The 27723-nt window shown below is 47.4% G+C and overlaps 2 protein-coding genes across 2 annotated transcripts in view; one reads left to right on the forward strand and one right to left on the reverse strand.

The window, feature by feature from the left end:
- Nucleotides 1–132: 132 nt before the first annotated feature.
- Nucleotides 133–3859, forward strand: LOC126575925 (deoxynucleoside triphosphate triphosphohydrolase SAMHD1 homolog). Its single transcript, XM_050236946.1, has 6 exons — nucleotides 133–695; nucleotides 773–854; nucleotides 944–1030; nucleotides 1105–1553; nucleotides 2758–2953; nucleotides 3053–3859. Exons 1-6 carry the CDS (start codon nucleotides 523–525, stop codon nucleotides 3362–3364), a joined length of 1299 nt encoding a protein of 432 aa, XP_050092903.1. The 5' UTR covers nucleotides 133–522; the 3' UTR covers nucleotides 3365–3859.
- Nucleotides 3860–3954: 95 nt separating this feature from the next.
- LOC126575926 (heparan sulfate 2-O-sulfotransferase pipe) overlaps nucleotides 3955–27723 on the reverse strand; it is a 103655-nt gene continuing 79886 nt past the window's right edge. The window contains exons 3-5 of the mRNA XM_050236947.1: nucleotides 8564–8649; nucleotides 4559–5118; nucleotides 3955–4485 (exon numbers count right to left, since the gene is read on the reverse strand). Of these exons, the coding sequence (XP_050092904.1) occupies nucleotides 4161–4485; nucleotides 4559–5118; nucleotides 8564–8649 (971 nt within the window). The 3' untranslated portion in view covers nucleotides 3955–4160. The remainder of the gene's footprint in view (nucleotides 4486–4558; nucleotides 5119–8563; nucleotides 8650–27723) is intronic.

Genomic DNA, 27723 nt, shown 5'->3' on the forward strand with positions numbered 1-27723 from the left:
TCACAAAGTTCAAACAAATCTGGATCTGCGGATTGCGCGCGAATTTCTGTTTTCGTTCGAACATCAGCTGTCACTGCGCTGTCATAATGGCAACTTTTCGTTGTTTACTTTACGGTTCGATTTGTGCCCGGCACTTTTGTGCCCGAAAATTCCACAAACGCGTTATCAAAAGATTCTCTAACTCTCGATAAGCAATCTGCGGGTGTTAAATAAGAAGCAAGTTATCGAAACCCGAAGGTCCGGTTCTGTATTTGAGGGCCGTGACCTTGACGATTTTTGGGACTGGTTTGTTTACTTCAACGCAGGGCTGGCGGTTGCTCAAAATCCGAAACTATGTGATAATCGTACAACAAAATAGTCGACTGGTTTCTTAGTTACGCGCTCTGTGATGTGTTTCCCCACGGAAGACGCCCTCGATCGTTTCGAATCAACCGCCGCGCTGCATTTCCCCTGGGAGTGTCGATTGGAACGGAACCCGCTACGGAGCGATACGTGCATTCGTACAAGATTCAGCCAAGTATTATGGAGTTCACCGTTAGCGATACCGTTTACGGGCCCGTAAGCCTTCCCGCCTTCATCCGGCCGGTGGCGGAAGTGGCCGAGTTCCAAAGATTGAACCACCTGAAGCAGCTTGGTGTTGCCAGAGACGCGCGATTTACCGGAGCCCAGCATACTAGATATCAACACTCGGTCGGGTAAGTTTGGAACAGCAGAGGTTCCGTGGTTTGAGATGGGACTTTCGGATTAACAGAAAATGCCGTTTTCTTTCCAGAGCCTGCTATTTGGCGAACCGGTTGCTGGACTCTCTAAGCCTAACCCATCCCGTCAGCGAATTCGATCGAAAGTGTGTGCTGGTAGGTGAAAGCCTGGACGGATTTTGGAGAAAGTAAAATTTGAGATTTGTCACTGATCCGCCACTCTTTCTCCATATTTCTTATTCCAGTTGGCCGCTTTGTTGCACGATGTTGGCCATGGACCATTTTCGCACATGTGGGAGAAGTTTGTCGAAGTGTACGGCGAATGCTGGAAGGTAAGTGAGGGCGTTGTTTCTGTGAATTATGTTTCGACTTAACCTATACCTTTCTTCTACTGCGTCACGCACAGCACGAAGTATCCTCCGTTCGAATCGTCGATGGAATATTGCGCCGGTCAACGGATCTATCGGAGCAGGAGATAGCGCTGGTGTGTGGCCTTATCAGGGGTGATGCGTTCGGGTTGCTCAGTCCCGATCGACGATTCCTGAGCCAGATTGTCAGTGGTGATGTGGATGTCGATCGGTGCGACTATCTACAGCGCGATTCACAGCATGTGCCCGATATCATAAGCCCATCGCGCCCGTTCCGGACAATCTTCGATCGTGCACGGGTGATGCAGTTGGGCAACGAATCCATTTTGGCGTACGATCTGCGAGATTATGCACTCATTTACGAGATGGCCTGTGCACGCCAAACGTTCCACATTCGCTGCTATCAGGACCCGAAAGTGTTGGCAGCTGAGCTAATGATGCTAGATGTACTGCACGAATCGGAGCGTGTGGGATTTCAGTTCTCCCGGTAAGTAATTTTTTCCGAGCTTTAGTCGTGTACCGTATTTATTGAGGAATCCTTTCCGTCAGTACTGTCCGCCATAGCCGCATGCAAATCATTCGTAGAAAGGTCATTTATCGGTTCGAGTGGTTCCGGTGCCGGTGTTTTGGGTTCACTTAAGTTAATAGCGCTAATGTATTCCGGATAATCGAGCAACCCGTTGCGATCCTTATCGGCGAACTCGATGAAGTCGTCGATTACCTCTGCAAAGGACGGGTAATTTTTTTTATCGCTGCCTTTTCGATTTCGGTTACACTGCATTACCAATGATATGAGTTAGATCATCCTCCCTTACGAACTGCGAGGGATTATCGGTTGTGGTCGAGGTTTCCTCCGGATGATCACTTCCATGGCGATGCTGGTGATTGTGGTGGGTGGCCGCGTGTAGCATTTCGAGCCCATCCAAATTATCATTATTGTCCGAATCGTGCAGCTTAAAGTAGTAAAAGTTTTTCTCATCCTCCGTCATCTGCATTAGCTGCTGGTCACCGATCGGTAGACCTTTTAAATCCTCCTCCAGGTGTCTGTTTGAATGAGAGATTAAATATGCACTAATCGATGCACTGATAATGGTACATAAACGATTCCATACTCGCGTTGATGCTGCAGATGTTCATCTAGCTGCTGCCGACCAGATTTTCGGCTAAACTCTCCGCCCGGATGGTGTGGACCTTTTGCCACCACCGTGTGGAGACAATTGAAGATTGTGGTGTAAAGGAACACGGAACGCAACAAGATGCTGCTACGGTGGTGTTTTGTAATCATTCTAATGCCGAACGTGTTTCTCCACTCATTAACTAATGTAAAACCTAGAATCGATTTCCTTGCTAGTGTTATAAATCAACGGTAGATAGAGAAAAACGAGAACCTAAGTAGACTGGCACACCTTTGCGTGTAATAATCTTTTCTTTCGCAACAATCCGTCTCAGAGGATCACTGATAATGATTTGACATGTCGAGACATCCTGGTCCAGTTGTTATTGTTATGTCTTGGATGGTTATCCTTGCTCATGCGCATGGGTGGTGACGCACGAGCATATCCTGCGATAACAGCGTTGCCAGCTGGAAGCTAAGGTGTGCTTTCAGGAGCTTTTGTGTCCTTTTAAAAGAATTTAAACATATTTTGTCGTTATCGTTGTTAAATTAATACTTCCTATCCTTTTTGTTAAAGTAATGGAATGAGTGAGCGCCTGTCGAAAGTACACAACAACCTGGACCTCTTCAAGTACTTAGATGATAGTATTGTCGACGAGATAGCCTGCAGCCAGCTTGCCGGGCTGGAGAAAGCCAAAGAGCTTATTAATCGTTTGCGAAACCGTAAGCTGTACCAAGATATTTTACTGTCGCCTGTCGATTTGAGTGATGAGGTATATAAGCAACAGTGTGCTGTGTCGTATGTGAATTCCCCCCTAAACATTTATCTTTTTTCCCATTTCAACATTGCCTTCGCGCTTTGTTTCACATAGGTCGAGGAGTTCAATCGGACGTACGTCGAGCCGCTGGTACGGCAAACCTCTCGACACATCCGATCCACCAAACAGTGGTTCGAGAAGTTTAATGTTAACTTCTACGCTTGCAACGGTACCGGCAACGGGATGGTGATTGTGCCGGCGGCGAATGCTGGAGAGGTCGCCACTATGATCGGCAATTGCGCAACGTTGCCGGCGAGTGCGGAAGTGAAGGATTACATTCTGTATTGCACCAGCGAGGACGTGGAGGTGCAACGGGCATGCAAACATCATTTTACCAACGTTTTGAATGCCAAGATCGAAAGCTAGTCAATGCTGCGTGTGCGAAAGTATCTCTAAGCCGTGTTTTGTTCTGGTTTACGGTTCATCGATCTTCCCAAAGGCCTTATTTACTGTTTGATTTAGTGATGCACCATGAAATTCGTAGCAGAATTTTGTTTAACTTAAACATCAGGTACAACTTATACGCATGCACTTTTTGTATGCACATTTATTCATGCAACACCTGATACTCGCGTGGACCAAAGACAAATATGTTGCCCAAACGGTTCCTATAATATCCACGTCTTAAGTTTTGTGTTTTGTTATCCGAAAAAAACCGTTGAAATGTTCATTAGATAGTAAGTTTGCGTTATCAAATAATTTGAGAAGGTCGTGTGAGAGGATTCCAAATATGAATTTCAAAACCGTAGTTACCTTTTCAACTCCTCACTCACCGAAGAGAACCGTGAATTAGTACTTACGTTGTAGGGTCTTGTCTTCCTTTTGTTTCGAGAATAAAGCGAACTTTTGTGTTTTTTTTAATTCAGTATTTATTTTTTACACATTTCTCCTAACACACTCCTGCCACATAACACAAAACATTGTACCACCGACAGCATCTTCTGTCTGTCCCGCTCGACACTGCTGGTTGATGGTGCTACAGTCTAGGATTAATATTTTATACATAAATAATGACGGGCTCGTCGCAAGCAAAACGCGTCTGAATGTGTAGTTCGCCTTCGAGTAGATGCGCGGTATTGTAGGATGTTAACGGGGAGAGGGGAGGGGGAGGGGGAGGTGGCGGAAGGATATCCTCTGGCACAGGACGCGAGGAAAAGGAACACTAATGTGGCGGCAGCTGGGTGGCAAGGTACTGCTTGTAGAGCCGCTGCTTGCAGAACTGGTAGAACTCGATCTCCTTGGTGAAATTTCGTCGCACCAGATCCTTGATCTCTTCGCTCACGGGCGGTTTGAAGTTGTTCTTGTTGATCTTCCGCAGTACGTTCACCTCGTTGAAGTAGATGGAGCTGGCGCCGGTAAAGAACCGCGGTACGTACTGCTCCAGCACGGCGAGCGTCGTGTTGAGATCCTCCAGCACGCCAACCACGGCATACTGACTTTCGACGGCATACTTTGCCCTCTCGAGCGCACCGGGACTGTTGAAGGGTCTAGAACGGTAGCGAAAGAAAGGGAGTGATAAAAATGGGCGAGGTTCCTTCCAGCTGGGCATCCGTTACTTACAAGCACGCCTCATCGTGTCCGCAGAAGAACAGTGTTTGCCGACGATGATCACCGATGCCTTCATGCACCACGTTCTGGGTATAGGTACACTCGGGATCACCTTGCAGGACGCACGTCTCAAAGTCCTTCTTCAGCCAGCGTGGATCGGGTAGTGGAAGATCGGGAAAGGCTTGTTTCCTTTCGACGTAGTACCAGGGAGCACGGACGTAGTAGTACCAGCTGATGATCCGCTCCACTGGGTCGCGCACCATATTAACGTAGATCGGCATCGGCAGTCCGAAGCGGGTAAAGTTGGTGTAGCACACGTGCTTCACGTAAACGGACGGTACCGGCAAGTTCATGACCATCTCGGCCAAATCTTGCTGCCGTTCTGATGAAAGCCGGATCACCTCCAGGCGTTGCACGGCGTCACGGTGGAAGTTATACTCATTCCGGACGGCAAGCCGGCGCAGCAGCTCCATAAACGTTTGGCTGCCAACTTTCGGTACGCGGTTGAAGAAGATCATCGGTACCTCGGCCCGGCGCGTATTGTTCAGCTCCGTCGCATTCAAGGTGTGTTTCTGTGGGGAAGGTCAATGAAAGGGAAGAGAAACATAAGACTCGAGAGCTGAATAGAATCAATTCGTTCACAAAGAAAGGTTTACGATGGTCCTCAACCTCAAAGCACACGATGAATAATGGATGCACGGTATTAGGAGTGGGGAAAGTGCACGGAGTCGCGTTGTTTGCGTTGGTAATTTACATAAAAATTAGCAACATTTCTCGATACGCAAAGTGTCATTTTCAATCCCCACCCCCCCGAAAATTCCTTCTCCCATTGTTCTCGCTAGCGCCTCAACAGAAGAACTTGAAGATGGGCTGGACGCTGGTGATTCATGAGTAGGTCAGCTAGCTAGCTGGAACCAGGGTGTATTTTCACCTTTCGTCGCTAGCAGACCGCAACCAAAATACCGTTTTTTTGTTTATTCGACTCATGATCGTCTGGAGCAAAGCATTGGGTTTTTGTAGCGGAAGTGAAAGTAAAAAAAAAAGGTGGACGACTCACACCCGTATTAAGGCGCTGATAATTAGGCTGCGTGCCTCCAATCGCCACAAATCAGTGTAATCAATTGGCTTGCAGTTTCAGTATTGCTTCAATAATTGCTATTCTTTCGAAATGCGTAAGCTCCACCACATTCGTTAATCCAAAAATTGGTAAAAGTGCAACGATGTCATCACTTTCGTCAAGAAGATTCGCTTACTTTCACTTTACTTCACTCTACAGGTTTTGGTTTAGCTACGGATTCATTAAGCCTCTCCCTCTTTTTGCTTTCACGTTCGCTGATTATCGTTCTTGTGAGAGGGAATGAGGATGTGCCGATGGTTTACCAAGCATTTAAGAGAGTTCCTGATGAAGGTATTATATGCATCAATCTATTAGATTGCAGCTTGATAACAAGCGAAAATATAACATTGACTCAAGAACATCTTAAAACGTTCCAATACGTTTAACCTTTCGCTCTTCTTACGGCTCATATCTGCAACGTGTGCGTTCTTTTTTCCGTTTCCCCTTTTTTATTTTTAATCCCGCTAGCTTGTGGCCCACGTCTCGATATCTGCGTTACTCACATTGATTGGTATTATCATAAAATGTGTCCCACGGTTTACGGTTCAGCAGTCACCCTCGTCTAAAAAGCACATCAAGGGACATGATCGTTTGCTTCCGATAACAGCATAGCAGCAGAAGCGTTGGCTGGCTTCTTGTGTTACAGCTGGATAGTCACCAGGTGCACAGCCGAGACAACGCAGCTGCAATTCCTCTAATGCTATTCCTTGCAACCGATATCAGAGGAGTCCTCCAAAAACATCCCTCGAGAGGGTGTTGCAGCAAGCATCCACCACCTAAATTGCTTCCAAGTGATGATTTAGCGTTATGTGGAGTGATAAAGCGTCCAATTTCCATCCGGTTTGCGACTGCACCAGAAAGAGCGACCCCGAAAAAGGATGGTGCGAGCGAGGTTAAGATGCTGTTTTGGGGGTGATTTCAATTTTGAGAGCAGAAAGAAAGTACATTTTCCTGCCGTTGCCGCTGTTGTTGTTGACGATGGTGTCGGGAGCCATCCCCGGGAGATGGCTTTCGTCCCGGGCATCGTCCCCGGCTTCTCGATCGTACACTGAATGACCTACTTACCGGGCGTAACACCCGTAGAGGGGTTCTGGCTGTAGTACCCCGCGTTAAGCTAGTGTTCCTTTGGCTCTCTCGAAGCCCCTCGCCAACCTGGCGACCGACACCCATAAAACCCTCTGAATTATGGTTGCACGTGTCAAAATCGTTTGCCAGCAAACACCACGTCCGTTCGCCGATGGCGCCATCTCCAGGACAGCGACCGGGAGTGCATCGCTACGCGGTCTGGGATCCTATTTTTTTTCTTCTCTCTACTCCTTTGCCTGCTCTACTATTGTCTCCGCTGGTGTATTTGCTCCTTTTGGAGGGGTGGTGCCGTCGCCGCTGCCGCATGTGGGATAAATTTCGCGTTTGTAAATGTGCACAACATCTTGCAAAGATAAATTGTTGCACCGCGAAGGAGTTCCACCATCCAGCGGCGCGAGGGTTGGAAACATTGTAAAATGGGATACTTCGCGACGTGCCACGCCGAGAGCGGCACAGAGGGAAGACAAACAAATGGCGACGGCGAAGGCGAACGCGCGTTTGCATGAAATTGCATAGCGCTTCCGGAAGCTAAGCAGGACAATAAATTCCCTTGCCCGGAGGCCACCTGTGTTCGCGGTGCGCGTTGAGCGGTGCGGATCAGTGGCATGGTGCTGTTAGCGGGAAAATCCGAGCTCTCACACCGGGGCTGCATTTATCGCACCGGGGTGGCAAACTTATTTTCATCGAGCTCATTGTGAGGTTTTTCGCCAACAACGCCCACGCCAACGTAACGTCGTGTTAGCAGCTTGGCGGTGGCTTCTTCGCCGCATTTCATCTAATCCTTTCGAATTACATGTGTTGCGCGATTGTGCTGGCACTGGAAGTTGCTGACATTTGGGCGGCTGATACCCTGGTTGATAAATGTGAAAACGTTGAAAGATCATTTTGCTGGAAGCCTGCCTGTAAGTGGGTTTTTTGGGTGTCATTAAAATTGTCACTAGTTCACTAAGCTTTGCTAGCTTAGTAGACGAGGAAAAGTAAGTTCTGGTTCTTCATGCTTCAATTTTAATTACTGTGCAATACACACATTTCCCAATAGTTGCTATCTTTTGTGTTTTAAAGGAATATTTGCCGGATGATTTTTTCCCTGCTCCAAAATTTATAAATTAAGCATTTTCTTGATTGAAGGCATTTTCATAAGGTTATGCATGGTGATTTTCAATTGTTTTTGGATGATTAATGTTTCCGAAAACTATTCAAAAGCGAATCATTTTAGCCAAGCCCACTTTGTGCAATCGTGCAATCGAGAAAGGTAAAATGTTCTTCTTTCTCAAAAAAAGGTTACCCTTGTGTTACTGGAAACTACATGCAAATTCACGAAACTCTCAACACAAAATCAACTCAGGGTCCTAATCAAATACTGCTCCTTGCATTGATCAATCAATTAGCAATATTCGATTTATGAGAAAGTTCTGGGGGCCGATATTGGTCCAGCTATAAATAACTCCTCTTTTCCACAAACATACAGTTTACCATGCTGGGCATGTTAAGAATTTAATTCAATTTTGTGGTTCACTGGAGCTGCTCCCGATGCTTCTAATGGGCGGTGCCAATTACTACTGGCGAAGCAAATGAAGAAATGTGCCTCCGGTCAAGCTAGGTTGGAAAACCGTTTTTCCTTTGATTGATGTGTGACGAGTTCCGGAAATGAGTTGGGTAAGGTTTCTTAGTTCTACCTCTCGTTAGGCGCTCGGTAATGGTTGGTGTAGTTTTCCTTTTTTTTTGTTTTTAAAATTCCTTCCTTGTGTGTGCTGGTGTGCCGGGGGGAGTGTCCTAGAAACAGCAGGAAAATGTTTGCAGTCATAAGTCCTTACCTGGCCAATACTCTTGAGATACGTATGATGCAAATTGCCAATCAGCTCGTGCTGTCCGTGGGCGCTCTGGTTGGCTCCGGCCGACACTATATACGGGAAAAACGATACGTGGGAGAAACGGAAAACATTTAGAACAAAGTGACGTTAGGGAAATGGTATTTTTGCGAAGGAAAACTACCCCCGGAAGGAAGCAATTAGTGTCCTTTTCCTGTTTTGTTTTTTTTTCTTTATCGTTGTGGTTGTTGTTGTTGATGTTGCTGTTGCTGTTCATCTATTATTGGGTTCCCTGTTCCCATTCGTTGGCCCCTGGCTGCGGAGATCGGGTCGCAGGCCAGGAAGCAATTAAGGAAGCCACGGGAGTTTGTTTTGCAGTGCTCCAGCAGTGCTGCGCTATCGATTATGAGTGCATTGCTGGTGGAGTTTCGAAATCCTTTTGGCATCAACTTGGCATCGAACCAGTGCATGGCAGCGAGTCGAGAAATAGAGGAAGGCAGAGAGGAAATGTGAGTTCCGCTGCAGCTTCCGGCGGTTTGAATGTTTTTGCACTCCGAAATAACCTGGCCACAGAGGCTGTCTGTTGCAGTGGTTGACGCGAGAGTGACGAGTATGAGTGCAAAGATGTATGCGAGGAGTCGAAGGTTTATCCTGAGAGATTCTCATTCTCTACTTCTACGATTTGGTGCAAATAATCTGCTTCAATTAAGGCAAAAATGTCTCTATCAAGGTCTAGCCTTAAAGTCAAGTATTATTCTGATCCGGCTTTTCAGTCCATCAATGTTTCAATTCAATGTTGAATGATGTCAAAAGCTACTCCTCCTACACCGCAAGGATAGTAAAAGTTGCAGCAATCGTAAAACATTCACTCTACCCTTGAAGTTGAAAGTCATTTCGTTTCGATCATAAAAATGACCACAAAGATAGATGTCCTTTCTCACGTCCTGCGACAGTTCTGTGGACGATTTTTCGCGGCAACAACATGACGATTTCGACAGACTGACTGAATGTTTTATCACCTTTTTTCTGCACAAGTTTAGAATGTTAAAATGGGTGTCCTTCTATACTGCTATCAAGCTTTACGCTACGGGAAGCTGACAATGTAACCACGAGTTGGTAACATACCGAACCATCGGTACCCGGACCCGGACTGTCTCCTCTTTACAGGACACAACCTGCCATGCGAAATAGGTTGCGGCCTTCGATTCGTTACTACCTGACATTAAACCAGCTGGCGTACGAGCGTGTTGACCGCAGTACATCGGCAAACCAGTCAGTCAGCCTCTACCGCTGCCTCTGTACGCCAACGGAGTGCAAACATACTAACCAACACATTCCACGCTCGCCCTCAAAAGAGGCACCATCCCATGCAAACGGTGCATACGTTCCGGTGCATCACCGGAACTGCACAGCCGGTGGGAGTCGATCTGGCGGTCGGACGGACGGACGGATCGATGGACGAGCGACCGAACTGACTGACAACCCGACCCGGCTTGAGGTGGCCGCCGGCGCATCAACTTCGAACGCGAACGAACGCAACATTTATGCTCCGCTTATTCACGGTTCGTTAGCCCTGTTTACCAGTTCAACAGTTTCGCCGTCGACCGTCAGTCAAGTTCATTATTATTTTTTCATCCCATCCCCTCGAGCGCACCCGCATCGGTTGAAGCGGTACGTGCGACCCACGGAAGTGACAGAGGCTGAGCGCGACAAGCGGAACAATGCCGTTTTCGTGGTGAGTTATGCTGTGCTGTACATACCGTACCTTGTCCGCACGGTTTTTTGGGCAACGATGTTTTGTCGCTTTTGTTCTAAATCTGATCTCTGTCGAGGTTTACCATGCATGCTGTCAATAGTGAAAGTAATTTGTCTAAAATTCTTCTAAAAAATAGAGTACGAATGAACTGAACTTAAGCATACATTTTGGTCTTTAAACAACATCAATAAGCAGGAGTAATCTGACCTCGAACAATATCAAACTGGCTCATAAAATGCCTTGTCGTCGTTTGTTTGACGAACTAAATCGAAAATAGAGTCATTGTAACCTTTTCAATGCAGCTCAACATTATTGGAGATGGAATGGAACTAACAAAACCGTTCCAATGGTGCATCCATAGTGCATCTGAATAATATCATTATCATTAAGAGTGTGTTATAATAAACCTTATCCCTCTGTGTCACCAGATACATTGTCTTGTGGCAGCATAATCAAGAGCAACACTCATGGTTGGTGGGGCCGCGATCAGCGCTCTTAATCCGGTTGATGTGTTTGAAGTTCTTCAGACATTCTGATGCTGCCTTCGAGTGGAAGTAGTACCATAACAATGTTTATCGTCTGAATATCGTACAAGAGCTGAAATTACATTTAACTTAGTTCATTCTATTCATTAGGAAAAGTGTAAGTGTTCAACTTAATGATTCAGAGGTCTTCTTAGACTAATACCAAGGGCAATCATAATTACACATGTTGACACATTTCAATTAAGAGTTAAACACATCCATCAGCAGATCCTCCTCCCTTTACTCCATCTCATGCTAATGCAGTTCATATTGATATATCCATTATCTAGTTCCTGGAACGTCGCTCCATATCATTTACACTCTCTATTTACCAACCGGGATGGGGAATGGTTCAGTTTTAAGTGCTTTACGTGCTCGGCATCGGTTCATCTACTCACTATCGAAGGCAATCCAATTTGTGGATTCGGCAGGAAGGTTTTTTTTTCAAAATGTTTCAAATTTGTTATCGAACCACTTTCGATTCGAATTACGGGTAATGTTTTTTTCCCGCTTAGTTCACTTGGAAGTCCTCCCACAATCAGGGCACTGTGTGGTGCGCTGCATTTAGAGTGATCATGATTGGCATTTCGTAAAACTTTTCTCCATCGTCCATGCATGCCCATGGCCGTGTCTCTCTCTCTCTCGTGCACTACGAAAAAGCAATTACCGGGGACCGGCAAATAGTATGTGTTATGTAGGCCGTACCGATTTAGAGTTTTGGTTTTTGGGCAATTGAACTGGTCAGCCGGCATTTCACTGGCCAGCGAACCGACGGGGCGCATCGGCGGAAACTTTGACACCGGATTTCACTCCACATTCCGTGGTGGCTATGGGAATGTTTTTTTCTCTCTCGCTCTCGCTCTCTTGCTCTGTGTGGCCATGGCCCTGGGCACCGGGTTACACAAATCTCTCCGGTGTCAGGGGGGGGGGGGGGGGGGCGGGTTATGCATGGGCTCGTAAAATTTAATTTCCGTCCATTGTTTCGGCCGAACGGCCTTCTGACGCAAGGTATCCCGGCTCCCGGAAACTGGTGACCTCGGTTCGGGTTCGAGAACGATGATGTTCTGAGTTCCTCCGATTGACCTGGTGGACAGCAGCAGCAGCAGCAGCAGCAGAAGGTTGCTTGACTGGCGCTCCACTCAGTTCCCCGGGTATAATGTCGTAAATTGCATGGCGCCTCGGAACAGCAGAGCTGCTCTGCTGCTCGACCCTTTGCCTGTGAGGTGCTGGTGGCAAGAGCGTAACGCGCGTTACAACAGTTGACCACAGCACAAGCATACTCATTTATGACCACATCCGTTACCGAGAGTGTGATTCCAGATTCGCCGGTACCGGTCCCGATATCGATAAGGAGCAAAATGATGATTATTTTAAGATGCAAGAACCCATTTGTGCGTATCCAGTGCAATGAATGGCCAGTTTGGGACCCTTTCGGTCGGGTTGGAAACATTACAATCGGAATACTTGGACGTGTATCTACCAGATCTTTCAAAGGATGGTTTTCGAAGGTTCCAGCCGACATGCTTTGGAAGATTTGAATATTTCAAGATGCAATTGACATTTTGGAATGGATTTCTTCAAAAATTGTCCTAAAACTGTAAACGGCACCAGCTGAAAATGTGACAATTCCGGCACAAAAACCAATGACTCCAATAGCGTTGACTGCATTCTGGACTAGTCCATGTTTCGGAATGAGCATGGTTTTTGCTCGATGTTCTAGTGCTGCACTCGGGAGATGCCACTGCAGTCATGCACACGTGCCTCGGTATGTAGCATTGCTGACTGCCTCTTTGCCGGCTTATGAACAGGAACACCACCGCTCCCCGATACTTAATTAGTGATGCTTTGTTGAGCCGATAAGCACAGCAAATCGTTTCTTGTTCCACCGATTGGACTCGCACCCGGGATCGTTCGGAGAGAGAGAGGAATGGTTATGAATTCATAATGTCTCGGGTTCGGGTGTGCTCGTACTAGCCGGGAGAGATTTCCTTTTCTTTTTGGGGCGTTTGAGCGTATCTTTCTGTAACTTGGAACTGACACTCCTTTTTGGAAGGTTGCACCACAGGAATTCAATGCGACGAGCCGTGTCGTGTTGTCCCCAAAATGAAGCCATCGGAGTGAACGACTGTCTGCCGTAGTTCCAATCGCCTGCACGATAATTCATTTTCACCTCATCTGCAGCTCTATTCGAGATCTAGATAGAAGCTGCTACGTTCCTACCGATAAGGCCGATATTAATGATCGGTTCCCTATCTGTCTACGGGTTAGCTACGTACTGCTAGTACGCTTGCTTCTGGTACACCTTCTAGAATCGTACTTTGGGTTGACCAATAGACAAAGTCCGTTCGAAATAGTGGCCATTTAAAGAGCAAAGAGCAATTAGAGTTAACCGGAACGGGGAATCCTCAATCGCATCCCGTAATCTGGTGACCAAAGGAAGCACTGCATCGACGATAGCGGTCCAAACGGTCGCTATTCGTCGACAAAAGTATGGAGCTTCAATTTATGACAAGTTTGAACCAATCTTTTAGAACCTATTTCGGTTGCTCGACGTTGTTAGGAACTTGTTTGGTTTGAGAATTTCAAACGGACGCCTGATGAGGACTTCTCCATCACCGCCATCGAGACAGAAGAGCGAACTGTGTGCTGTCCAGAGCGTAATCCTTATCAGTGCGTCAAATGATCACAAACACATTCTCGGTCACGAGCCTTGCATTGAGTCGTCCTCGTTGCTCGAAACAAAAGGTTCCCCCCCGGGGGGGCCATCGCATTCGGGCCAAATATTTGCAGTCAACAAACGGCACAAACCACGCAAACGACGCGGTACGCGGGCATCATTCCGGAATCGGTCGCACATCATACTTTCAAATCCGGTCCGTCGACATCGGCCGTACGGTATGGTGCCGGGTAGAGGAATAATTTATTCATTTCCCAATCGATCGATCGACTTCAGTGTCGGACGACGTCCACGTCGTCGGAGTCCGTGCTCGGAGGTTGCGTCCTAGCTGTTGCCAATGGAAAGGAAAGGGCATGTGGCATGCCAGGAGTGGGCGGTGGGCGCTTACGTTCGCATCATTTGGCACACACTCGCGTCCGCTAGTGCGCCCCCACACTATATTCGATCGGAGGTTGATGTAGATGTTCTCGTACATCGTTTTAATTTGATAGCAAAATATTATCATTAAGTGGTTCGTCGCACGTCCGCACGTACGGCTACGTCGTCGTCGTCGTGGTCCAGTGATCGAATAATGACCGAAAATCCTTCCGAAACCCGGTACCCCTAGCCCCGTTTAGTGGGCGCCGTGCGTTGTTTATGCGTGCCTTCGGATAAGAAAACAACTTAGTGAACTCCGTGCTGCTGTTGCTGCTGTTGCTGGTGGACTCTTCGAACCACCACGGCCCACGGTCTCTTGTGATCAATCATTTCGTGTATCGGCTGGCGTCTCGCTGGCTTTTCCGATGACCCGGTCTGTCCGGTCCGGTTCTCTCGTCTCTCGATCCACTCAATCAGTGTACCGCGTACGTACCGAGGTGAGGTTTTGTCGATTAAACTTTCGCTAGGTTTTGCCCCGCGTGTAGTGTTGATCGGTCGGTTAGAGTTGATGAGGGATAATTTTGTCAAAATAATTGGTTAATTGTTCATCCATTTGTTATGCAGTTGTTAAGGACCGTGGTGGGCCATTGAACGAGGTGCTTATGGGTTGTTAATGATGATGCTGATGGTGATGAGGATGATGTTGGTAAACATGGGAATTCACCGGAGAGCATTGTGTGGTTAAGCTTTTTCTTGTTACTTTTTTTTTAAATTCTCGTTTAAATACTGTTGAGCTATTACGTGGTTAAGCTAGAGGTGCCTGAGTGCAGCATTTGTTGCATGTTGATGATATCGTTGCTGAGCAGCATTGTATTAATTAATTGATTTACATTGTCGTTGTGAAATATGATTGGTTTTTCATTTCATGGTGGTAGAGGATTTTCTACAGTGTTTTTTTTTATCAATATTGGATTCGTTTCTGTTCTGGTTAACTTTAATGTTACATCAAATTTATGTTTGTTAGTTTGAATTTTCATTTTAATACATGTTTGGAGAGCATCTTACGATGGGCTCTAAGTGTTTGCTATCTTTGCGGCATTTTAATAATTCTGACCTGTAAAAACATTGTTTTAAAAATTGGACTGCGATAAAATACGCACTTTTCCTGTTTCTTATTACAGTGAACTGTTGTGCAATAAATCTAGTAGCTCTAATTTAACGATAAATCAAATATCAGTAAATCAAGATCATTTATAGATCAAATATGAAATTCAATGCTGTTTAGTCCAAGAATTAAGTATTGAAAACAAAGCGTAGGCAGCTGCAGTTTGATCTGATCTGAGTATTTGTATGGTTTGATTACTTCTAAACGATGTTTCAATAACTTTGGCTTAAAATATGTCGTTAAATAACGGTTAATCTAGATTAATAACATTTTACTTTGATCACTCTTTACTTTTTAATGTTAATGCTTTAGTAACTGATTGGTATGTGCCCTATTTTATGTTACATAGATTGAACATTGCATTTTATATGGTTGCAAGCTTACCAATCACATTGATGTTTGTGCAACGGAACCAACTTCACGCTTTCGAATAGCACATGTGGCAATTAATAATGGTTTTGCGCAGTGTAACAATCTCTTTAACATTCTAAACCCATATAAAGAACCGAACTCTGTTGCTGAATGCTCAAGCATTAAAGTGAATTGTTGGCAACTTAAGCAACTTCGGCTGTAAACCCGGTGTCTGTATGTCATGCTCTGATTTTGCACGCGCAAATATGCCCTTACATGTGGAGTGACAGTCCATACTTTCTAAAACCGAACCACTCCGGGGCTCCATTGGCCTCACTGGCTCCGGACATTTCAACAACTTTATTTGGGAAATGGAAAGGCATGTGAGGCTTTGTCACGACCGTTCCTTACAGTCTTAAAATGCGGATTTAGTTACACTCCCCGTCGCACCACCACGTACACGACGATTTGGTTCCTAGTCGTGCCGCATGCCGGTATGGTCGACGTTTCTTTGTCCGTTCGAAACCTATTCAACTAAGCAATTAAGAATCGATGCTGTATGTAGGTGAGTGCGTGCGGCGCTAGAGGTGGAGTCGAAGAGTGAGCCCAAAGTTAGTTATGCTCATGCTCGTTTCACTTCATTATTGAAACACCACACACCCCCCTTGTGTTCACCCCGAGGGAGGGTTGGGGGCCGGGCCGCATCTGCAAAGCTCGATGCATTATAGATTTCACCTCCACTTAACCAGTTACACAATTTGCCAGTCATAATTTACGCGCTACCACAGCCTCCATATGGCCAATGGTTCTAGTGCCGACCGACCAGCCAACCGGCCAACCGACCGAGGCGGACAAACATGAACAAAATAGGGAAAAACGTCAGAACATTTCCACCACCCTCCAAACCCTTCGCTTCTCGGTGGGTTCCCGGAGCGTAAATTCAGCAAAGTGCTGTCCAACCTCAGCCTCGCCTGCTCCGCGCCCCCTTTCATGCCTTTTCCGTGTTCTGGGCACGCAGACGCCAGGATTCGCTTCGGTTCTCTGCGAGCGACGGGAGGTTGGTGTGCGATATGGGCATACATCATACTGACCACAAAACCGCACCAGGAATACGGACGGTGGACCATCGGCGACGCGGCCACTGCTGCCGGTGCTGCTGCTTTATGGTGTGGCACTTTGAAGTTCAGGGATTCAGGAAGTTCCAGGGATCAGGGTCAGGGAACGAGTCGAGAATTCAATTGCATCCCTCATGCAGATGCGGCCACCCTCCCTCGTGAGCTGCAGGGCTGGGTGGGGGCTAAAGGTAATGTGTTGCAGTTACTGGCCAACGGTAGAAATCGATCGTGATTACGTTTCGTCCGTCCCAGACCAGACCAGACCACACCACGATCCGCCGGTGTCATTGCCAATTTTTGCCCCTGCGCCCGGGATTCCTGGGCGTGTGTGCGGGAGACCAACGGAACGCACCCCGCATTCGGGACGGGTTTGCAATCGGTGGCCAATCCGTATCAGGCGACAGCAATCGCCAATCTGCTGGCGATTGGCGCTTGGTTGACTAATTTATGGGGCAGAGATTGCGGCAACAACGGTTTGCAATGCGCACGCGGTTCCGGTTTTGCCCTCCGCGTGCCCTATGCGGACGTTTTTCCCGGGCTTTCGAGAGGTCAACTCTCTCGGCCAGGACCGACCAGGACCAACCGAGGCATGTTGTTGGCGTGCGCGGTTTGCTCAGGTCAATGGTGTCCTGCAGTGGGTTGGTTGGGGATTTTACACTAGTGCTGCTAGTGTTGCTGGTGGGGTTGTTTGTGTTCGTTATGAAGTCAGGTGGTTTTTTGGCGCTAGGTTTAGCTTCAATGTGTGGTTGGTTGGCTGATCGATTCCTATTGATCGTTCCATTGACTTTGAGCATTTGTGTTTACAAGTGTTTTACCAGTTAAAGGTGGAGAAAGTCGGAATGTTTGCTACACATTTGCTTGCAATTGCTTTGGGAAAATAAAATAAAAAACAACGGATAAGATAAAATTATTATAATTATGTTAGTGTAAAATCATTCCGCCTTTAATAATTAACGAGGTCATTCACTTCATTGCAAAGTTTTGATGTTGTTCGTAGCTTAGGTGAACTTCATTTTAATTTTGTGTGAATAGTTTCACATAAGTAAATGATCTCTTCACCGAAGTACCAGATTTGTTGAAATGTCATTTAAGGGATTGAAGAAAGGTTATTAACAAAGTTTTCGATTTTAATATCTTTATTCTTTTATTAATTCTTCATTCGAGTATGTATTTTAAAATCAATGCCAAGAATTCGAGATTGTTTTTATACTTCGTTTTTTTAAAAACTGGCCAAAATTGATTAAATCGCCTAGATATTAATCCAGGTTAGATGGACTTGGTAAGATAACATACAATGACCACGGAGTAATTATCTACCGATAATTTGCATTATTTAATCCGTTGAAGTGCGAATTCTATTCAGTTAATTGAGTTCTACAAACATTTTCCGAACAAATGTCGCCAGCTGTTGCAAGTAACAGTTAATCTCCTCGTTGGCCACAAAGAAATCCAAGAGTTGAGTACAAAGCAGACTTGACGGAGGCACAACAAAGAGGTTGCACTTGAGAGCGCATTGTTTGCTTAAAAAGACTGTAGTGGCTGTGTAAGTGAGCGCATTCACGCAATTGTTATTATTTGATGTCGGGTACAGTTTGAAACAAATCTTTAGTAAACCGTAGCCATTGATGTTCTTGTGTTTGCTATCCGTATGATGTCACCTGTACTGCACCACAATGCATTTCGCGTTTGGAGTGGCACCGCACTTCAGAATGTTGCACAATCACTCTTCAAGATATGGCCAAGTACTTGAAGAATGATGCTTTTGAAAGATCCAGCTGCTTGTTTGCATATCAGTTGGCAGATTGATGAGTGAGTGGTGGAACTGATGGTCTATGCTTTGCCTGAAGGCAAGATTTTTCCGTCAACTCTTTCGGTAAAGATTGATCGTATGCTGTAGTAGTTAAAATAGAGATCGCTCAAGCATGTTGCAAGCATGTCTCGAAGCGTGTTATGAGTGTGATTCTCCGTGCGCGCTTCATGTGCTCCATGTTTGATTAAACACGTTTTCGCTTTATCTGCCCGGTGCAAAATGGCAGCCGGTGATGGGGATTTTCATTTTCTCCAAAGTCAAAGCGATTTCTGGTTTCAATGTAGAACGTGTTACAGCCGTGCTCCGCTGTCGCCGTTCTCTGCGCTCCATTCAATAATCCTTTCGATTTGGGATGGACTAAACCGGAATTATGGTATCAGTGGGGGCGCGCGCTGGTTTGACTTGTTCGTTTCTTGGCGAGCTCTATTAGCTAAAACGTAAAGGGCTGGCGCGCGTGCCCTTGCTCACCATTCACTATTCAGCAGATCTATCTTTTGGCCACAGAGACATCACAGGGAATGCGAGAGGGAAGGTGCGGAGTGAGCTGGTATGCCGTGGCTGTGAGAATGAAGTTTTTAATCCAATTTAAAATGCTAATAAGGATTTGTTTCACGTGGCTTTCGGTGGCGTTCTCTCTAGGGAATGGGAAATGCCCATGGCCACCACGTCACGAATTTCGACCTAGACCCGGGAATAACCGGGAAGTAAGATTTTGTTACCAACGCACCAGCACTATTACCGTAATCCGGATCTCCCATTTCACTAATGTCGAATGCGTATCTCGAGGATCTGCATAAGGACTCTGTGCATTATCGCCACCCTCGAAATCTTTCTCACACAATCACACCGACTCGCACACATACACCGTTCGTGTTCTGATGGAAAGTGCCCTGACTGTTCCTGCTCCACGCTGTCATACGCTGTCACCTTCACAGGGGATTGAGCCATAATGATGTGGAGTGTAATTAACAGAAGCTGTTTAATTTTCCAGCGCATGAACGTGCGTTTGACGGTCCACATCCTCTCGTGGTCGTGCTGTGGGCGGGTGGAGGAAACAACGCCCCCCTCCCGTTCAGAGTTATCCTTTGAAAATCAAACTTCACCATGGTTCAGATGGTTCTGTGGCAGATTTGGGCGGCACCTTCTCGGTACCTTTCCGTCGTAACGTCGCTTCCGTCGACAAGGAATGCGGAACAACAACACGGTGGAAGGAAGTCTCGTTGCGCTCCGTCAACGCCAGACGGCGCGGGATGATGGCGCCGAAAAGTGCATTAATAAAGCTTGAAGTATGTTTGCAGCTCCTTAAGCAGCCGCGAAGTCACTCCGGTCGTTATACACCGGGACCGGGATCCGACACTAAACTTTACTCGGGAAAACTGAGTTTTTATGTTTAGTCGAGGGAGTTGTCAAAGAGTCGTAATGGATGCTACTGTTTGCACGACGCGAATTGATGTAATGTTATCGAGCCAAGGGTAGTGATTTGCATTTGGACAGACAGGCAGTGCAGGTCCAGAGCGAATTTGCATTGCTTTCTGGTGTGAGAAATCCAAAACTAAACCAATTCCACCGTTCAATCCGAAATGAATCACACTAATGCTCACGATTTAGTGCGCTTGCTAGTCCTGCGGCAAAACGGAATGCTTGACGTCCACAAAGCTGGTTGCAATCGAATTTGGCCGATATCCCTCTCCGGAAGCTTGTAGAAAATCTTATTAATTTGCTGGCCGTAGGTACGGTGAACCAGGAGGAGTTCCAGGACCCAGGATTGCTGCCACTGTTTCATTAGACTCATTAGACGAAGCCTTAACACTGCAGTTGACACCATTCTAAACTGGAATCCTCCTCGGTTTGGATGCAATTTAAATGTTTTGTCAGTTTGACCGCATTCCCGGCCCACCTGGCAGCCTTCCTAGAGCCAGATTTGGCCACCACCGACCCCCTTCCGGGGCTGTCTGTACGAATTAGAGAGGGAGCTTAGACACCGATAAAAACGACAAATAATGTTCGGTGCATGCATGCGTCTGCCTGCCAGTCCGGAAACCAACCAATCCTGGATGGTTCGACCTCCCATGGCGTGTGTGCTTTCATCGTACGTAACACAACATTTGCAAACGGCATTCGAACGGTTGCACGCAGCGGTTGATACAGAACGTAGCAAACGTCGGTTTCTCGGGGCTTGCAACGTTTAGGACCGTAAAAACCCGGTAAAAACGGCACGAAACGAAGGTGCACAGGGCGTGTGCTTGTAGGCCCGGTTGCGTACCGACAGCGTGTAACCGAAGCATGGTGAACCAACGCGTTGGAGTTGACATCGGAGTCGGGGTCACCAGATGTGCAGCAAAAGGTACGGCATCCCCGAGGAAGGGACAAAGCTACAGCTGCCAACCATTGGCTGTTGGGCTGTTGGTGATTTTTAGATCCCCAAACGAATCCGGTTCCGTGCCGGGCATCCTGCTGCCTTCTGGGTGGGGATGTCCTTCTGCACTTCTCTTGTATGTGCTCCGATGTTTGTGTGGTGGATTATTTGTCTAGCAGTTAGTAAAAATCATCTCCAGCCCGGTGCCTTGTGGAATGGTAGAGTATAGGCAGAGGGGTCGATGATGGAAATGAGAGGACTCCAAGGTAAGGGACAATTTTCCCCACGTTTTTGTTCCCTTTCCCCTGGCCTCTGGCCATTTATAGTCCGTTTCTGTCAAAGGACGTTAGTTTCAATTTGGTTAGTCCGCTCGAACTCGGTATACGGTGCGACATATCGTCGATGCTTCCAGCTTAGTACTCGCTGAAGCGATTGTCTGCTGCGAGGGATGCTGGATTGTGCGTTAGAATATATTGCATCTGCCCGTCGCCAGGATACTGGAGATAGTGATAGAGTTCTGAATTCTACGGAACGCTCTAGGGCTTCCTGGAGTTTTGATGTGCAACGACTTATGGGATTGTTTCGAAATGGATTCAAGCTCTATGTTAAAATGTGTGCTATACAAGCTGCAAGGCCGGTTTGAAGGTATTGACGTCATTGTGCGGCGTCATGGCAACGTCACGCCTATCACAATGCCACTCCAGCGACTCTGTGCTGCTCTCCATAATAGATTCTATGTTGTCCTAGGTCCTGCACCCCCTGAACCTTTGTTTTATTGTTTTGAATTCCATCCTCAAGCCGCAACCTCGGATTTCGTTCTTGCGTCGCGTGTAATCGTAACTCACCGGGTGGTACCTTCCCGGAGTTTCTGCTGGAAGAGGGAGAGAAATAGCTTCCCAGCGAAAACTGCAACCTCGCCATTATAACGTGATGCTGATACTGTGGTGTACGTTGGGGATTTCTGGCGCAGTTTAGGAGTTTTCGTCCATCCAGCCACGATGGATGGATCGCTAGATGGATGTTTGGGATGGACAGGAATTGTCCACAGGAGTAGAAGAAGGATCACACGGTGGACAGGGAGTTTTATGGTCCGGCAACGATCGGAAGTTAACGGCGTCTTGCGAGAGGGCCACGTTACGTACCTAGCAGCACAGGTCCTGTGCGTAAAAGGCAGTTGCACCTGAAAGCCTCACTTTACGCATCCACATCCTACACCTCATCAAGCTCACAGCCTCCTAGCGCCATTTCTCAATGCATCATGCTGGCCAATGTTTTTCTGGCATTCAAATCGTCTGGACGCCGCCTAACAGGGCACCTACAGCGCGCTGCATAGTTTATGCAGAGCGATTGTCTTGCATATCCGCTGCAGGTTCCTACCGATGCTGCTTCCGGCGCTCTCGCAACTCAGGCCTTTCGACGGTGACCGAGCGACAAACATTGTTCCACTACGCGTTCCACTCTGGGCGTCTTCCTCGAGACCGGAAGCTTCTTGTGGCGGTGGTGATGGTGGTGGTCGCGGAGCCATTTCCGCTCCCGGGAGGGCCTCTAATCCTGTGTCCTGAGCAGGGCGCGAAACCAGCACACACAAGCAGACAACAAGGGGAGACACAGGCAGAGCTTCCGAAGGGGGCCCGCTCGGGAACCACGAAGCTTTGGAATTAATTTCAGTCGATAAATCAACCGAAATGAGGCGTATCTTGGACCGGATTCGGGTGTGAGGATGCTCGCCGAAACTGATCCGGGGTTATTATTCAATTATAAAGTAGCTCTGTCCGCTGGGGAAGCACCAACACCGACCGAAGCGGAGGCTGCTGGTGTCCGCTGTCCCGGCCCGACGAAGGGTGTGCTGACGGAGGGTTTGATAAAGAGTTGCTACTGCTGCGGGGTTTTTGGCGGGGAGTTTGGGGAGTCTATTTAGTGGTCTTCCAGTTTTTGGTTGCAAAGTGTTTGTCGTGTTAGGGTGGCGTTAATTTAAGGCACGCTACTGTGGTATCTTCCAAAGGTGCTTTAAGATCGAAAGGTACTATTATTATGCATTGTGCAGGGAGCATCGTTGCTGCATGAGGCCATCCCATAGAACACTCCAGACACAAGCATCACGTCTCGGTATTCAAATCCCTAAAATGGATTGACTCCTGATTCGAGAGCTGACACGGCGACGGTTGTTCCAGTTGATAATTTTGTTGCATACCAACTAACGAAGGCGACACTAAACAGTGGTGCGCACCGGCACAACAACAAAAGTCAAGATGAGACAATTCAAGCCATCATCATCATCATCATCAGTAGGAGGAAAAGGAAGTAGAACCTTCATCGTACCGCAGATCACCGAGTTCCGTACCGGCATTTCGGTGCAAATGTCTGATTGTGCGGCTGGTGAAAAGGCAACACCACACACTGGACACCGCCTAGCAGCAGCAGCAGCAGCAGCAGCAGCAGCATTAGAGTAAACATTTACACAGTCAACTAGTCTCGGCCTCCGTTCTGCGTTCTGTGATGGCCTGCGATCAGCTTCCCCTCAAAGTTGTCATCTTCGATGTTGAGGGCTAGCATTCGCCCACACAGGCCACTGGTCGAATGCCGGCCGGCCGGCCAGTAGAAATCAAGTACAAACGACTCGTAAAACACGACCTCGAATTCGTAACGCAATTTGCACCCGGTGCCCTTTGTCCGTATCCGTCCGACTCACGTTCTGATGCGCGACGCGGTGCGCTTCCGGTTCCGGTTCGGTGCTGAATCAGCAACGTCAGAGCGCTGCAGGACGAAACAGGACGTTGATGATAGTTCTTAGATAATGGTGGTTAACCGCAAACATTGCAACATCGAACGGTGCTAACTGACTCGACGACTGCTGCTGCTGCTGCTGCTGCTTCTGTTGCTGCTCCAGGATAAGCTCCAAGGCTGAAGGAAGGCTTCCGGGTTCTGGGGATAATGTTTGATATGCAAATTTAACAACTGTTTTCTCTCGTCTCCCACCGCCCGAGAGCAACTTTGCCTGCTGCATCCTTTATCATCGACACTCGTGGTCTGCTGAAGGAGTATCGACGGTAATCGCAACGATGCCGATGCTGCTGCTGCCAGAGCCAGTGCCAGTGCCAATGCCAGTTCGCAAAGTCACCTTGTGGCGTCTAAACGGCACACGGGCCCGGCGTGCTTTGGGGTCAGCTTGCTTCGGGGCGATATTTGACGTGGTAACTGACTTCTATTGTAGCCCGGTTCTATCCAGTGTCTGTGGACGGCAAACCGCAAGAAGGAGGACGATAATTTCCCGATATTGACCGACAGAAGAAGCTCGCCGGACGAACTTCTATCCCGGGGGCTGGAGGAGTATTGTTCGGTTAAATACTGTACACGATCGAAAAGCATCTTGGCCAAGGGGTGTCACGGAGGGCGGTGGGATGTTGGAGAAGGTGTTCAAACTAACAGATCAGATCAGTGCGAGTTCTGACGAGTTCACAGTTGATTGGCATATTCAACCTTTTAGCACCGGCCGGGTGTTTGGATTTGTTGAATCACCGATTGCACAAGTAAATATCCGTTTTGTTTATCATATTTCAGATTTTGGGGCCAATTATAGGGTCGGTTTAGTTTGGAGGCTTGTCGAGAGCAGCAGGTGGTAGGCACATCGATGGAATGTTTACTGCCTTGGCTATCGGATTTGTTAAAGAGGATGGTCGCTAAGGTTCTTGAGAGGTTTAAATATTGAGCAGAAACATTATTAGAATTGCTGGAGAGCCATCTTGTTATTTGGTCTATGATATCAGTACCAGTTTAAACAATTTTTCGCGTTATATGTAGTTTTAATAGAATCTTTCACAAGTAACATAATTCAAGGAACTAGAATAGCTATGGAGTCAGTTAACTGGACGACAAACTAACATGAATGAATCAATTGATAGTCAATTTAAAGGAAAAAAATATACTTCCTTTTGAAGTACAAGAATGAAACATAAATGAATCGCATTAAATTGGCTATTAATTTATATACTTTCTCTTCATTAAATCACAACATAATAGAAATAGCAGTAGCAAATATTCTTCAAGCTTAAATAGATCAACAATAATCATGAACATAGAATATTTAAGAATTGGAAAATGCTTATTCACACAAGAATAATATCGATAATCTTCAATTGACTCAACTTTTTACAGGATTATCAGGACAGAACCCCCATTACGCTGTACTTGGCCGATTTTGAAGTTACTTTACTCCACAGATACCATAACTTGCTGATAAAGTAATCCTTCGTCACGCCGGATAGTATCAATGATAAACAGTGTATTAGGGGCACTGTTGTTTGTAACACAAAACCTACCTCTCCTCCACCCCCCTTGGGGCGCTCCCGAGATTTGATTAACATTGCAATCAATTGGCTTGTTTGCTTCGTTTCGGGGTGTTTTGTGTGCAAGATTTAAGATATTGCGCCCCCGGCCACCATTACACACTACCAAAGAATCCTCCGCAGGGGGCGGGGGGGGGGGGGGGAGAAAAACAAGAAAATCTCATCCTACGGCGCGGGGCGGTTCTTTTCGCTTCGTTCACATCATTCAGACTAATTGATTCCTTACCTCTGCCTCCGCTGGCGCTTGGCCGCTGGTTGTCAGTGCCGCAGAACACACCACCATCAGCTCTCTAGGGAGCGCTGTTTTTATTTGGGATGTTGTTTTGCAGCAGCTTTCCTCCCCGGTCACCCTTATCCGGCCCCTCCAAGGTGGCAAGCCCGGAACATACTGATGAAACCGAGAGATTAATTTACAATCACAGCAGAGGCGCGAAACGCCATTTAGCCGCATTAAAAGTTTTTCCCGGGAAATGTAACGTTCGCTTAGCAACGGACCTAGGCGCCGTGGCAGGCTCCTGTGTTGCTTACGTGGTCCTGGTGCGGGCTCCTTGTTTTTTTTTCTATTTCCTACAGAGTCCCAAAACACCCGAGTGTGCGCCAGAGAGAGAGAGAGAGAGAGAGAGAGAGAGAGAGAGAGAGAGAGAGAGAGAGAGAGAGAGAGAGAGAGAGTGCGAGAGAGGGCTCTGTGGAGCACAGTTTTCAATAACTTCTTGGCTACTATGACCGTTTACGACTTTCGGAGCACTATACACAGCGAGGAGGACGAGGAGGTCCTGGTGCACGTGTGAAAGACATCTCGGCGGAACATTTCCATCCATCCGAGTAGCATGTGAGCTGCGGGAACGTTCCCCCGGGGGGCGGTGGCAGTAGCATCTCTTCTTCACTGCTGACGTCGCGCTGGTTCAAGATAATGCCTGAAGCAGAAGCAGCCGTGGCCGTTGCCGTTGCCGCGGCCATGTTTTTGATCGAAACCGACGCTTCGGTCCCAAACAGCGAAGACGGATGGGAAAGTTTGCAGAATGCAGAACACGGCGTGCCCTTCCCTTCGCGTTCTCGTCGTCGCTGGCACGGGGACGGGGCCGGGTCGTCAAAATTTTCCACATTAATTATTAGCGTCAGCTGCTTACATTATCGGCGGAGCGTTGCGCGTTTCATCTTTGGTTGATTTTTGTTGTGCCCGAATTCTCTATGCCATGGCCAACAGGGACGCACGCCTGTGTTGAGCTTCTGATTCCCTTAAGTCACCGGGAACCCAGACTATGCACCGTCGATAGTTCAGCCAGCCAGCCAGCCGGCCGGTCGGTCGGTGTGCTGTGTTTACACTAGACACGGTGTTGCGAAGGTTGAGAAATTAAATTACATTTAAATTCGGTATTCGCCGAGAGACAAGCTTGTTTGACAAGCTGGCTGACTGGCTGGCTGGGCTTTGCGTGTGGGAAGATAAGAGGAATGTCGCCCTGCCCTGGATCCAACCGCGGGGGAGGGGAGTGATCCTTAAGCACCTCTGAGAGCAAGCACTCTCAAGTAGTTGGCGAAGTGAAAACCTAATTTGCCATCCCTCTGGCCCTGTTGTTGGTGGTGGTACGGTTTCTTGGAACGTTTCTTGGTGCCTCTCAGTCTTGGGGCAATGTGGTGCTTGGTACAGACCACTCCTGGCACTGGTGATAACTCAATTTAGCGGCGGGAACGATTGGATGTGCTGGTTGGTGGGGAAAAGAATGCACGCGCACGCAAAGACGAGACACATGATCTCAATTTTCAGAGAGATGATCTCAATTTCTAGTGCTTCCTCTTTAGTGACTACGTGCCTGATGCACGATGCTATCACCACCGTTTTGCCTTGCATCATGATCATACTGCCAAGCGCATCGCCAGAGCGCAATCAATTTTATGCATAATCGCGGAAAATTACTAATAAACCGTCCACTAGGGCCCCGTATCGTGGTGGCACAGAGGGGTTTTTGCTAATTAAGGTTGACGATTGATGTGCTCCAACCAACCAGTGCTGCTAATGATAACGCATCGCAACCATACAGATCGTTATAATTATTTTAAGCAACAACACAACAAAAAAGGAGCAAAATTAGCTACATAGCATGCGGTAAAGGAATTGATTAAACAACTCTCCCGTTTTTCGATCATCACCCGCCCCCCGTGGTTCACTCCCGGAACCAATCAACACCCCCATGGTGGTCTGTGGTGGTGGTCCCGTGTGGTTACAATAAATCGAACTCTGGCTCCATCTACTGATTGGGCGCATGGTTGCGTTGCAATGCGGTCGCAGTTCGTGGAATAAAAATGTCTCGTGTAATGTGGAGCATCGCTGGTGCGCTGGTGCGCTGTTGCTGAAGGTAATCGCATCAAAAACGCATTCGCGTTGACCGCGCAGTGCCATCCGGCGGCCACCACTGCTCCGGTGTGGTGGCAGATGGTTTGCGATAATTACGGTCAGTATTACGTTTTAATGATACTATTAGCCCGCGATGGTGCTGTGGCTGTGGCCATCTGTATCGGTGGCTCACTGGCGGACGAGGTGCCGGGCGGCCGAATGATGAGAAAAGAAAAGGGTTCTTAGTGCTATCGCGATCGGGGAGACGAGAGAGAGGTGAGAGAGATTTAAAGAAAATAAAAACAGATTGGCAGAAATGGTGTGGTTAATGATTGCGCTGCCTCGTTCGGTGCTCGAGCGTGCTGGCCGGGTCGATTTTCCCA

This window comes from Anopheles aquasalis, chromosome 3, assembly GCF_943734665.1.
Source record: "Anopheles aquasalis chromosome 3, idAnoAquaMG_Q_19, whole genome shotgun sequence".
NCBI classification, from domain to species: Eukaryota; Metazoa; Arthropoda; class Insecta; order Diptera; family Culicidae; genus Anopheles; species Anopheles aquasalis.

What these genes read in the sequence shown, in the direction of transcription:
- LOC126575925 (XM_050236946.1), top strand. Translation starts at nt 523, where the DNA reads ATGGAGTTCACCGTTAGCGATACCGTTTACGGGCCCGTAAGCCTTCCC. An exon ending in TGTACGGCGAATGCTGGAAG is followed by an intron (nt 1,031 to 1,104) that starts GTAAGTGAGGGC and finishes CGTCACGCACAG; the next exon opens with CACGAAGTATCCTCCGTTCG. An exon ending in GTGGGATTTCAGTTCTCCCG is followed by an intron (nt 1,554 to 2,757) that starts GTAAGTAATTTT and finishes TTTTTGTTAAAG; the next exon opens with TAATGGAATGAGTGAGCGCC.